At 37.4% G+C, this 14,604-nt stretch overlaps 1 protein-coding gene across 5 annotated transcripts in view; it reads right to left on the reverse strand.

Moving 5' to 3' along the window:
• The window catches only part of NPAS3 (neuronal PAS domain protein 3), an 888,615-nt gene that overhangs the window by 640,432 nt on the left and 233,579 nt on the right, over positions 1–14,604 (reverse strand). For 4 of the 5 annotated variants that reach the window (XM_006117663.5, XM_006117666.5, XM_075926949.2 and 1 more), the window contains 2 exons: positions 3,386–3,630; positions 3,223–3,273 (listed from right to left, as the gene is read on the reverse strand). In XM_006117663.5, the coding sequence (XP_006117725.2) occupies positions 3,223–3,273; positions 3,386–3,630 (296 nt within the window). The remainder of the gene's footprint in view (positions 1–3,222; positions 3,274–3,385; positions 3,631–14,604) is intronic. The other variant, XM_006117664.5, reaches the window with a different exon arrangement.

The following is a 14,604-nucleotide window of genomic DNA, read 5'->3' on the forward strand; positions in this document are numbered from 1 at the left end:
GGGATCCGATGTAAGTCGGATCCATGTAACCCGGGGACTGCCTGTATATATTTATTGCCTCCCCTAAGGATGCTCATCTCCTGATTTTAATCATTTTAATGTTTAAATTCAACGACTACAAAATGCACACACTGTTACTTACAATGGTTAATATTCCCAATTAATAATGTCTTAAACAATGAGCAATCCTCCTCCCCCCAAAAAAACCCTTTATTAGAAAGACAGAAAAATTATCTAGTTTTGGCAAATGTCAAACCTGTGGCTATTGCTGTTAAGATTAATAAAACATATAATGGTTTCTAGATAGTCTCTAAACAAAGATTACTGTGAATGGAAAAGCGGTTTACCAATTGTTACCACAATGAAATATCTTTAAAGGTTACAATCATCAGTTATTTAGCTGAAACACTGCTGAAAATGGCTGGTTATTTCTTGAATAATGCATAATGTTCATTGTAGACTTGATTTGTATTATAACAATACAAATATTCCTAAACTAATGGACAAAACTATCTGTTACTTTGCAATTGCTTAACATATCATTTCCATGAAATAATTGACTAGAAATAGTACACGGCATCAGCTAAGAGTTCTCTTTGCAAACACAACTTGAAATAATCTATATGAAATGAGCATAAAGAACCAAACTCCTCAGCCTTTATAGACTTTTAAGGAATGCTGTGATGAATACAGGGCAGAGTAAAGGACCTTTCTGAAATACTAAATTAAAATGATTAAATTGCTGTACATAGTCGAGGACAAATTTAAAACTAAGCTTTGAAATGTAATTATTAACATGAACACATTATCACATTGGAAGGGGGGAGGAGAAGCAATTGCCTACACAGTTTAAGTTCTTCTCAAATAATTTTCCAAATGCCTTTAGGGTTTATTCAAGAAATTGCTTGGGGATGCACAAAGTACGATATCTTTCATTTTATTGTAGGATTATGAACAACACTTCATGTGAGGCTATTTATGTGAGCTTGTTTATCCATATGAACTTTATGTGAGCTTGTTTATCCATATGAACTTCTTCAAGAGCAGCAGAAAATGACCTTAATAAATGAAAATGAATTTCTTTTGATGTAATTTCATGAATGTTTGATCGGAATGTGTAACAGGTTTATGTTTAAGGAGAACTACTGAAGTAATAAAATATACACACAATGTACAATTGAACCTGCTTAAAAGAATTCACATAAAATGAAACTCCATTTACTAGTACAGTGAAGTAGACTGAAAGCGTCATATTATTTCAAGGCACTACAATATGTAAAATACAATTCTATCCAGTAATAACGAAGTTTCACTTTGAAAAAAAAAGACTTCTTGGCTCCAATGTGATCCTTCATCTTTTGAGGCATGAGACCAAGCACACAAAACTCTAAAATTGCAGCAGAAGAGTCTCCAATTGGGTAGAGAGAGCACTGAAATGCTTCCTGTTGCTTTTTTGGTAGGCAGAAGCAGGGGTGACCCCAGGGCTGCCATTTCAGATTCTGGAAGGGAGGACTACGAGTGCATGTCGTGTTGGGCGGGGAGAACATGAAGTGAGAACATGAGAGTGAGAGCATAAAGGAGCGGACTGAGGACAGAGGCTTACTGAGCATGCCCGGGGAGGGAGAACGTCCCATTTGCCCCCACACACATCATTTCTATCCAGAGACTACTACGGCACAAGGATTCCAAGATCTCTTTCTTGAGTGGTAACAGTTATTTTTGACTCCAACATTTTTGTATCTATAGTTAGGATTATACTTTTCCATGTTGAACCTTCCATGAAGTCAGAGAGCTTATATTTAAATATGTTCCTGTCTGACAGTGAGCTATATTATTCCAAAATAGGACACGGAAAAAGGAAAGTGGATTCTATGAAAACTTACATAAGATGTTTTTACACTTGAGCAGGGACCTGCAGAAATCAGACAATCTGTACCACAGAAAAACCTATACTAGCGTATTCTTTATCACTAGAAAACTGGTAACAGCATTATATAGACAGGATGTGTGTTATTTCAACAGGTAGATCACCAATGCAACAGACAATAGTGGGAAAATAAGCCACTTACTTTACATCCCTATTGTAATAGCCTTATTGTAATTAGCAGCTATCCCACTGCACAGGGAACACACATTTCATTCTGAAATTTCTGAGAGTAACACTTCCCCTCCATCTCCACCTCCTTCCAATGTACAACTATGACATTTCTCATCCAACATTCTGTCTTCTAGCAAGAAGGGCAACTGAAGCTGCCGACATAGCCAATACTAGCATCAATGTACAAACAGCTATCAAATGCTGATGTACAAAGAGATTCCTATCTGTCCCACAGAAGTGGCTACTACTGATACCTCCAACTATGTACAGCCTTATCCTGTCTAATCCAGTCCAGTGTTTCAAGTGTATAACTAACAACAGATAGAAAATGAAGCGTTGATGATATCCTGCTCAATCTAGAATATGTCTCCTCTAAAGCATAAAACTTAATGGCTAAAATAAAACAGAATGAAATTCTGTTCTGCCAAAGGCAGACCAAAGATCTAACAACCACACTTTAAAAGGCTTTCAGTATTTCTAACTTCATTAAAAAATGTTACATTAATTGTAACAAAGGGAGATCACACTTGCCTGTGTGAGAAAAATAGGATATAAAGATGACACTAAAAATGTCAGTCTTAAAAATTACGCACATTTCCTGAAAAACTGTACAGGGGTGATTTTCTTACCTGGGTTCTGGGTTCTAAAGTAAGACTAACAGCTCCTGGGTTTGAGTGCTCCAATGAGTACGTAGGTCAAAAATACCCATTTTAGTTTCCTGACTGCTGATTTGAACACATAGTTTAGATGCTCACATAGTTTAGATGCCCATTTTGTCTAACTATACTAGTTCAGAGATAAAATATTTTATACATAAATTATAAAGAAATAAAGGCAATTCAGGTCTTTCATTTGGTGACTGACAACATTTGAAGTGTTTGAATTTACTATTAACCTGAATTCTGATTTAACATACCATACAATAAATGACCCACTCCAATAAATGTTATCATGTTCCACCCCAAATCATCTTTTTGTACAGTATGAAAATAAAACAAAAACACTAACTGCAAATCACTTTAAATCAAACTATTTATCTCCATTTCCCAGAAACCTTACTGCTATCATACACTGACAAGTTTGTTTTAAAATAAAATAGAAATAGAATAAGAGGTTTATTTCACCTTCACATGGTGTCTTTCTCATGCAGACCTCAGATTTCCACATTTGTATCCCTTTAAAGGATTTGATATGCAGGGAAAGAAGAAAGGATGATGGTAAAAATTTCAATTTAGAGATTACCACAGGATGCCACAATCCATACTAAACAATATGCTATTTTCATACCTTTTACTGAGGTGTTAGGTGGAGGTCCTTCCATTCTCAAGTTCCACGGAGGATCCCCCTGATTAGCAAAGTCCCTCATTTTCAGATAGCTAATTGTAAGTCGGATGATGGATGCCTTGTCAAGCTGACTTGTAATGGCTGCAGGGAGCGGCAACAATTTTGCCAACTCGTAGAATTCAAAATTTTCCTTTCCCCGGCGAGAGCGAGCAGCATCTCGGGACTTTTCTTTTCTCAAGGCTTGTAAACTGAAACAAACAAACAACAAACAAAGGAGGACATTCATCAATATTAGTATTCTGTCACATTTTACCCACTTGCTTCCACTGATGGGCTCCTATACAAATTACTAACATTTTCCAAATGCTGACATGTATAGATACAGAATTTTCCAAGACATAACTTCAATACTGTGCTCTTGGAATATTTGAGCATTAATGATGGTATTTTCCTTTCAGTAGTAACAAACAAGTAACCATTTGTAATTCAGTTCTGTCATCCCCTACTCATAACTGCCCTGACCAATAAGCAGTCTCACCTATTCACATGGCAGCTGGATTTGCCAGGGTTTTCCCTGAATCGATTAAAAGGGCTCTTTACCCATCCTAACCAACCAAGGTCCAACTATAACAAAAGCTGTATCCTGGCACTTATTAATCCTCTTGAAAAACTGGGGGAAGAGAAAAGGGCCACTCACATTCTCCTCCCACCATCCATGTAGGAGATGCCTTATATAATCAGTTTTCCCTTCTCTGTAAGGTATTCTTGTTCCCTTTCAATTGTTTACTATATGTTACTGTTAACTTGATTAACCATTTCATTTTCATTCTGTTTGGCTCAAGCTAGACTTCTATTTGGGTTTCCACCAGCTCACGTTTTCTATATTGCAACTTTGGAGCTGATGTATTCTTTGCAGAGGGTAAATTTATTCCGTATTTCTGGCTGGAACAATAGGGAATCTTCCATAAATGTGGGATTCATTGCAGAGGCAGTGAGGGTTAACATGAATGGGGGAGTGTGGAGGAATAGAAGGGGGAGAAAAATTACCCTAGCTTTTGCTCTCCCGCCTAGCTTTAGGCACTTTCGTGGCTGTTTGTGCCCTTCCCAAGCCCACTCTTGCCTCTGTCCCGCATGTGAATATAGAGTAACTGCCACTTGATAGGTACCGGTGTGCCCTGTCCCCCACTCATTGCTAGGGAAGTGCCTGCTCAGAATCTGATACATTCTCATCTTCCAAAGTATCAGCCACTGGGGAAGGAATAACTGGAACTAGGAAGCATGAGGTGGAGTCAGAGGGGAAGCACAGTTGAGCTGGGACAGACGCATGGATACAGAGGCAGAAATATAGCTCAGTCCTCACTGTGTTTTTTGTACCACTCTGCCCCACGAGTTCCACTGCTCCTGGTTCAACACATAGCCATTCTGTCACTGAAGAGGACTGTGTGTGGTTCCCCAAAAGGGAATCTTTAACTTGATATCAGAAGCACCATATCCCACAAACGGGAATATACAGAGGCTCTTGAAGAAAAAAGGGGCATTACCCAGCTGCTAGCCCTAGTTGATTCTGACAAATTATGTCATAAAACACCACATTATATCTGTGAGAGCAAAGCTGTTTTAGGTAATTCAGAGGTTTCTAAGATGTACTATTTATAATCTCCCTTTCCTTCTCTGGCTTGCACAGCAGGACTGACGGTGAATCTGGTTTTACAGGTGGAGGAGCACAATATATCATTTTTAAGAAGTTATTCGTACTATGTACATTTCTACAGTTGAAATTCTATAAAATGTGGCAGAGGCAAACTACATGGCAGTATGCTGTGGTATCAAAATTTTACTGACTCTCATTTGGGGTAACAGAAATAACTCATGCATGACTTCAACATTCTTGTGGTCATTCCAGTCTTACACTAATGCACCCTTTCTACCACACCCAACATGTATTTTATGTATCTTTTACATTTATAGGCACATGCACACACACAGGCACACTAGACAGAGATCTGTCTCTTTAAAAGCTGCATAGTCACAGAGTGTGAAGCTTATCACTTTTGCAGACTACCATGCCCTTTTAAAAAAGTTATAAAATATAAACATATGTGCAGACCTACATTAATAATTTAACAGACTATTAATGGTGTATTTACTTTCTACACTTGCCTCAGTTTGGACAATAATCAATGAATTCAGTTTCAGTTTTTAGTCCTGAAACTCCAAGTTTTAAACAGAATAGATGAATGTTTATCTTTACACAAAACTGCTCCTGAATGTATTTTGAAAATAAATCCTTGGAACCCTTGTTATGTCTTTTCTTCCATATGTGTGCGCTAGTTTTTTGGTTTTTTTCTTTAATTTGGACAAATTTTTACATGGTCCCATTAAACCCAGTTTTCAATACAATACAAGCATCCCCTCAGTGAGATTCTTTTCAAATGTCAGTTTTCACAACTTTGACCCTGCATAATTACACCAGCACTACAGGCTCCACAGTCTTTTAAAGTGACAGCACTGCATTTGTAATAAATAATGATTAGTTTGGAGGGCTACAGCAATAAAATGAAGGGACAGAAATGTCTCAAGGGACAGAAATGTTGTTGAAAGTGTGATCTAATGGCTATAGCCAATGGCAATGACACTGCGTATACTTTAGTCTATTGCCCACTTTCATTAACTAGTACCAAAAAATGTAGAAAAATTCTCACAAGTTGTGTAGATTAATATTTGTAATGATACTAAAATCCTGGCACAATAACACTTTTAATAATGGAGATGCTGAAAGCAATTTTTACTTTTTATCTCCTTGCAGCCCCCCGCCACCTTGTCCCTGTTCATTCCAATGTTTCCTCTAATCTTTTCCATTCATGTGTGGATTTTTTATATCCACATGCACAATAAATGTTTGTGTGCACCAAGGTATGTGTGAATATGAATCACCAATAGAAACAAAAAACCTAGGTGTAGTTGCTCCTCTAATCAGCTGGGAAGCATTTAAAGCTCTCCTGAATGGCCCCATAAGAACTGGGGAGTAGAAATCCAGGTTCAGGGCTGGGGCCCCATGTAAAACATAGGGCTGCTGTAGCACCCCTTCCGTATCTCTAGTTCCCGTACCTATGGTTTTCACAAGAAGGCCTGCAGACACTGCAAACCCCAGAATCCTACACCTTTTTGTTTGAAGAACTTTACAGTGTTGCCAGTGATCATCATACACACAAATTCAAGTAAGCATGATTACAGGCTGGGGGCCGACTGGCTAGGTAGCAAGTCAGCAGAAAAGGACCTGGGGGTTACAGTGGATGAGAAGCTGGATAGGAGTCAACCATGTGCCCTTGTAGCCAAGAAGGCTAATGGCATATTAAGATGCATTAGGAGGAGAATTGCCAGCAGATCTAGAGAAGTGATTATTTCCCTTTTTTCAGAACTAGTGAGGTCACATCTGGAATACTGCATCCAATTCTGCCCCCCTCCCCACTACAGAAAGGATGTGGATGCATTGGAGAGGGTCCAGCGGAGGGCAACCAAAAATGATTAGGGGGCTGGAGCACTTGACCTACAAGGAGAGGCTTGAGGGATTTGGGCTTATTTAGTCTACAGAAGAGAAGAGTGAGGGGGGATTTGACAGCAGCCTTCAACTTCTTGAAGGGAGGTTCCAAAGAGGATGGAGAGAGGCTGTTCTCAGTAGTGACGGATGACAGAACAATGAGCAATGGTCTCACATTACAATGGGAGAGGTCTAGGTTGGATATTAGGAAAAACTATTTCACTAGGAGGGTGGTGAAGCACTGGAATAGGTTATCTAGGGAGGTGGTGGAATCTCCATCCCTAGAGGTTTTTAAGTCTCTGCTTGACAAAGCCCTGACTGAGATGATTTCGTTGCGATTGGTCCTGCTTTGGGCTGGAGGCTGGACTCGATGACATCCTGAGATCTCTTCCAGCCCTATGATTCTATTATTCTAATTAGTGAGTTTCTTAAGCCTGTAATAGAAATATGGATTTCATTTATTAGTGGCAAAACCAGATACAGTAATGCTTAATAGCTACTAATGTCTAATCATTTTATATCTAATCATTAAAAACAGATAATTAAAACATTTCTATAGTTCCTTCATCTAAAGATCTTGAAGTGCACTATAAACATTCTTTACTTAAGCCTCAAAGCAACTGTGTCATCTGAGAGATATTATATGTACAAAAGGGGACATGCAAACATAAAACATACAAAGGTTGTGTGAGTTGTGCTAGCTCACACTGTGAATTATTTGCAGAGAATGAAGTAGAGCCCGGACGTCCTGACTCCTTGCCCCAACTCTTACCACTAAAGAACACAGACTTTCACTTATCTGCATTTTTTGTACGTTTTCTGATGTAGCCAAGATAATACCTCTACTTGTTAAACAGGTAACTAGGTTAGAGGCAGTATGATGTTACAAGCAAAGTAGTTTAGTTACTTTAGGAATTATTTTTGTCCCAGTGGTTTTGATCACTATATGCGGTTGATACTTACATCAATGATACTTATCAATGGATTGCACTGTAAACATACACTGCTGCTTATATAACTTACTAAACGTAGTTTTTTCTTAATTATACAATGTATATACTAGAAATACAATTTCTCATCTTGTATTCAATTTACTATCACTAATCTATAGTATGCCACATCACTGTATTGCTCTTCTTTAGTCAGACCTATGCAACATAGATGGGTTAATTTATGTCTGATTTGAGCGAGAGAGAGAGAGAGAGAGAGAGAGAGAGAGAGGTTGTCACACTTTCTGACCTAACTTAGCATGCTCTTATCATTGCCTCTTTTACCCACATTTCTGACTAGAATAATTTTGGCTGTTGAGCTCAGGGAGACGAAGACAACGAAGATGCAAGTTAAAGCTGGTTCACATCAGTCGGTGAGTGCAGTAGTTGGCTATTAATGTTTGAGTGCACCATTATAATAATCTTTTGTCAATGACCACCAGTGCTATGGCATATAAACGTCTCCTTCTCTAACTTTATTGATAATCCCAGTGAATCAGTGACCTGTGACAAATTAATTAAACTAGAAGACAGAAACTGGAACAGTCCTGGTGGAGGCCCATTAATGAATCCAACTATCTGCTATCAAGGATTTCTTATGTTTTTATGCAACTAATATATCTAAACTTTCTGGACACTGTATATATTTGACACAGTGGCTTCTTAAAGGGTATATTTCAGTGCAATCCAATACCAGATTAATGCAACAATTGGGAGAATGAAGGTTGCATATAAAAAAAGAAAGTAATGGGCTACAGGACCTAAAGGAAAAAAAACATGGGGAAAATGTAAATGTCCATTGACTGGTCCTTTTTACATTTCAGACATTCTTATTGAGCTTCCAACAAGGAAGCTGTTTGTGCAAGACAAAGTGGTAACAACAAACTTTTATATCTCCCTCTGCAGCAGAGCATATGGTTCCTGATCTTACAGGAGGTCAGTTAGCCATGGGTCAGCTATGACAACTGACCTTAAAAATATTGGTTCTTCCAATGTGGTGAACATCTCTGGGGCTATGTCTGCACTGCATGCTTCTTGCGCAATAATTTTTTGTGCAAGAGTTCTTGTGCAAAAGTTCTTGTGCAAGAGCACGTCCACATTGCCATGTGCTTTTGTGCAAGAGCATCTATGGCAGTGGGGACGCTCTCTTGCGTAAGAAAGCTGTTGGCCATTTTAGCCATGGGGGTTTCTTGTGCAAGAAACCCCTTTAGCCCGTCCACACTGCCTTCTTGTGCAAGAGCTCTTGCACAAAAAGGCTTATTCCTCGTAGGAAGAGGAATAACTCTTGCACAAGAAGCCCTCTCTTCTGATGCTTTACTGTAAATTTACTTGCGCAAGAACATGCATACAGTGTAGACGCATTTTGCAAGATTTTATGCAAGAACAGCTGTTCTTGTGCAAAAAGCCTGCAGTCTAGACATAGCCTGGTTGCATATGTCTATAGATAGGGGCAAAGATCTGTCTTTTCCATTTGAACTTGTGTCAAGAATTCTACCCGCCTAGACCCAAGAGACAAATGTGGTCAAAGCACAATACTAGCAATGAAGAGACACTCAATCTATTTTTAGACACTATTTTTAGATTTGCAACATTTGTGTGTGAGCTTGGTAAATCATTTAAGCAAGTAATAATTAAGGCTAAAATTTTGTCACTGATATCTTTAGAAAAAATTCTTGCACAGGTCATGGACTTCTATGATTTTTTCTTTATTGCCTGTGATTTTTACTAAAAATACCTGTGACAAAAATGGGGAGCTATGGTGTCTCCACGCCATGGCTGCAGAGAGCTTTGGCTTGAAGTTCTGGGGGCTCCTACCAGCCATGGGAGGTTAAAATTCCAACATCCTCTGATGACCACTGGAGCTTGGTGCTCTCTGGGGGCCTCTGCTATGCACAGCTCCTGATCACTGTGGGCTGAAGTCACAGAAGTCTCTGGAAGTCGTAAACTGTGTGACTTTCAAACCTCCATAAAATCATACTCTTAATAATACTTACAGACTTGTTCATTAATGTTTTTAAATCATTTTGAGATCTCTGAAGGGAAAGTGCTTCATCTGTACAAAGTAATATTATTGTTAAGAAAAGTTTATTGAACGTCAGAAGACACAAAAGTGCTTGAGAGTCATTTTGGTTATCCGCTGTAACCTTATTTTTAGTGTATTTCAGGAAATTACCATGATTACAGGTACTAAATGGACGTTACAATCAGAACTTCTTGACAAGACCTTAGATGATGGGCACAGAACTACACATGGTCTTGTGTTACGAGGGGAAAGGTTTCAGATTCACCACACATTTGTGAACATTGTAAAGGCAAGCAGACAGGGACACTCAACTTGCACCATCACTGATGATAGAGGAGACAACAATACAAATGCTAAAATACTCCATGCTTTTGTATTGTTTTTTACATTATCATACTGGCAAGGGAGTACTTGTGAAATAAGAGGATTTTTTTAGTGTAACGGTTATATTCGAGCAGAGGAAAATATAACAAAATATGCTGTGTTTCTATAGGATGTGAACCTGAATTCAAAATCAAAATCAGGCCTGATTTTGCAAAACTGTAACAAATACAGTTAGCATACCAAAATCAAAACCTAAGCCACCCTAAAATTTTGTTCATTTCTAACTTCTCTTCTGTTATCAATGATTCCTTTGGATAGTGTTTCTTTTTCTGACTTAACCTCTGAACTTTCTTTCCCTCGCAGCTTTTCTTTTAGCCCTGTTATTATTTTTCTTGGTAAATCTTTGTACTGTATCAGATCCAGATATCTCCCCTTTCCTATAGGTGGTATCCTAATTCAGAGTTTTAAAACTGTTAGGATTACTAAAAAGAATGTTATCATATAGCACAGAATAATATTTTTAGATGAATGGAAAAAACTCTCAGACGATTTGGATAGGAATGGGGTAAAAAATGTTTATCAATTTACTTTAAGAAAAAGGACATCTGATTATCCTAGGACATCCTAATTGTTTGCTTAGGAGAACCTAGCATTGCACAGTTCTGTTTATCAATTAATCCAGCATGTAACCTGAAAGGAGGAAGACAAACCTGTATTAAAAATTCAATTATCACAAATTCATTAAAAAAAACTCCAGGATTTTAACTCCTGAACTGTTGAATATCCTCTACTCTTTGGTCAGATTTCTGGTCATAGCAGTAGAATCTACAGTTACTACAATATCTATACTTTCTTTGACACATGCCACTTGAGGAGACTTTGGGATTTAAAGTGCAACACACATAATCTACTGAGCCAGAGTGTCTTTCCAAACAGTTCTTCTCATCAGACAAGATATATTTGTCATCGGACTAAGTTCAAAGTCAATCAAATCAAGCCCAGTGCATGAACAAACACTTTTCCAGGGCATGCATTTTTCCATGCCATAAATATCAGTGCTCTTGCAAAGGCAAAAGTTAGCTAAAATGTAAACAAAACTATTATCTGATAGTGTCATGAATAGCATATTCCACAAATTGAAGCCCTTTAATGCTGTCCAGGAAAAAGTAATGACTGCAGAAACCTTTCTTTAAAGTGTGAGGAAAGCTACACAGTATATGCTGGAAGTTGAAGCTGGAATCTTCAAGTTCAAGGTAAGAACTCTGCTGCTTAACTAATGCACTGCTCATAGCTGTCATCATTAATTTATGTTAGCCTCTGTAAACATCAAGAGTATAATAGGCCAATTTCACAACTAAATATAGATGCACATTTTGCCCTTATATAAATGGCAGATTGCTGCTGTAGATCATCACTGCAGCAACACGTCAGTAAAGATGCACTGTTTGATGGTCTGATGCTCACACAATATATAAAACCAGTTGTAATGGTTGTTTGGAAGCAAAGTGTAACATAGCAAAAAAATTTCATTTGTTCCACAAACTCAGGATATATTAAGCTTGGCTGACAAAGACTGTTTGATGTGCTAAATCAGTTTGACCTTCATTTTTGCTTTATATTTCTCATTTAACACATGAAATGACCATTATTTTTCTCTTTACAAGAAAATATCATAGCACTGGAATACCATTTAAATGTCACCTTTCCTTATATGAATCAAAAATACGTTTTAAGATTTCAACAATTTTTGTAAACAAGATGTTATATGCTGTTAAAAATAACACAGATATTAACTCAAGCTTTTGATAGTCACATGTAAGTTGTGTTTCAGAAGTGGTTCAGGTAAATGCATGGTCTCAGTCTCTCCCTCAGTAAAGGTGTCTGAATCTTATTAAAATAAGTGTATCATCACCAATCAGCCTTTTTTGTTGCAATGTTTTAAATAACAGGATTTACTTTCAAAGTGAGTTATTAGAACAGAAATAATAGAAAGCTATCAGTTTTTTTAGGATGTCTAACCAATGTCCTACACAATCTTTTTAACCGTTGTAGATTTTAATTCAAACAGCAATTAAATATGCTCATATAACATCAGATCTTTTAATTGTACTGTTTGGCTCATACCCAAATTCCACAACTGAATTGTAGTGTTGTGATCTTTTTTTAAACCATGCAATTGGTAGCGTCAGGAGGATAATAGAGAAACTGCAGTTTTATCAAGCAATTTTGCAGCACCAAACAAACAGCACTTTACCTTGGAGCAACTTGTACATTTCACACCTTAAATTTCTATTTACCAAATCAGCTAATCACTTCACAATTGAACTTCTCAGAACAAAAAATTATCAATTAAAGTGGTTGAAACTCCTGCAAATTATCATTTAGGAATGAAGTAATTGCTTTCATCAGGGCAGAAAAGCCCGCCAGAACAGAAATGTCACTTTAGATTAGTGTTCTCACTCCTGAAGCTATGGATGACACAGCTGATATAAGACTAAATGCCAAGACCAATCAATTGCTTTTGTGGCTCTGTTCTGAGCTGCTGTAAAAGGGGCCATTTTCTAGGATCTACTCTTCATTATAGTAAATGCTATCTCCTTGGTAACATAATTCCATTTCTCATAAATTCTGTCTGAGAGCATTGTCCTAACAATGGATGTTTGTGGAAAAGAATGCTGTTGGTTTAATGCACAGAATTAAGTGTGAATGGCTGTCAGAGTACTATAGTTTACTTGTTCTTAAACATAAATTGAAGTCTTCTCCATTAAAAAAGAATACTTAAATGGAAATGAATGTTCTGAACAAGCATAATATATTGTAATTGGGGGTGGTGGGCTCTTGGTTTAGAGTTGTGACTTTTTTTGTATACATATGTTCTCTCTATAATGGGCACACTGGTCTTTAACAGAGATTTGTCAGTTTAAGAGTGAACGGATAAACACTCCACTTATTTTCACAGCAGTGTAGTTTGGAAATGTGAAACTGCTGTAGAAAACACGGCCTCATTATCCTATGACATGCTATTTGTTAGCAGATTCATCTGTATATAAAAGCCTTCTTTGAACTGAGCCCTTACTGGAAAATATCTGTATTTCAATTTGTATTGTTCACCTTCCTAAAATACTAAAAATCTGAGTTATGGGCTCCAATTAAAAGGCTATCTGAGAAGCTAATTTGGTGGAACAGCAGCAATTTCCTGCACCGATCTCTTCCCGACTGAAGTTTGGAAACAAATTTAGCATTACAGGTCTTAGTCCAAAACAAAATGAAAAGTATTCTCCTGTCAGTGAGCACAGGTAATTCCAATTACCAATACCAAGAGCTATGTGCCAAGAGAATATACTGATGAACATATGAAGAAGTTGTTGATTAAATATTAACTTTACTATAGTACTTTATAGGGGTAACTAATGAAATACCATAGGTATGCTAATGCCAATTCTTGCAAATGCAACTCTTTGTTTCCTATTAGTTACTTCTATAGCTGATGTGGAAAATGTCTGCAATGAAGATATGAGATCTGAGTGCTCAGACCTTTGTGATGTGCTGATAGGGGAAAGGTTGGGCAGGAAAAATATGAATTTATCACAGCTAGTATAAGTATAGTATAGGTATGGCTAGTATAGATTTCCTGCTACCTGTGCAAGCTTCAAAAATGCTAGACTTTGATTTAATAGACTTAGCTTTCCAGAAACCAAACTTCATTCTCAAAGACCTGAGAGTAGCATTTATAGCAGATTGAATGGAAGGGTGCATTTATTAATGAACTTCAGAGCTTGCACCTACAAGTCATCAAGTTTGAACCCTGTTCAGTTCCAAAGAGATGAAATTTCTCTATCCATCAGACAAAAATTTGGTAATCCCTATTATATAAAATGAGTTTGACAAATCCTACACCCACTCATCACTATATTTTACACTAGACTGCAAGTTCTTGAGGGTAGGGAATGTCTCCTTCTATGTGTTTGTATAGTTCCTTGCACTGCAGGGTCCAAACCCCTGTTGAATCTTTTAGTGAAAGGGAGATAGAATTGCCTTACTCACTATAAATTTAGAAGTGTGACACACACATTGCAGATGGCCAGTGGAGTTAAAAAATATCAAAAGTCCAAAAACACCTAACAATTAATCTCTAAATAATCTCAGAATTCTTAAGGCATAATCATGATTTTTTAGGGATTTAAGAAGTAATTATAACAGAGATGGTGCACAGGATTTACTTTAACTGAATCCTCATCAAGAGACTATTTGTAGCTCTGCCTTAGTACAGTGCTTACAGGAATTACATAAGCTAACTGTCCTTCCCTTATCAACTTTATCCTACCTTCCGACTAGAAAAATTATGCTT

This window comes from Pelodiscus sinensis, chromosome 5 (assembly GCF_052426305.1).
Source record: "Pelodiscus sinensis isolate ZL-2025 chromosome 5, ASM5242630v1, whole genome shotgun sequence".
In the NCBI taxonomy this organism is placed as follows: Eukaryota; Metazoa; Chordata; order Testudines; family Trionychidae; genus Pelodiscus; species Pelodiscus sinensis.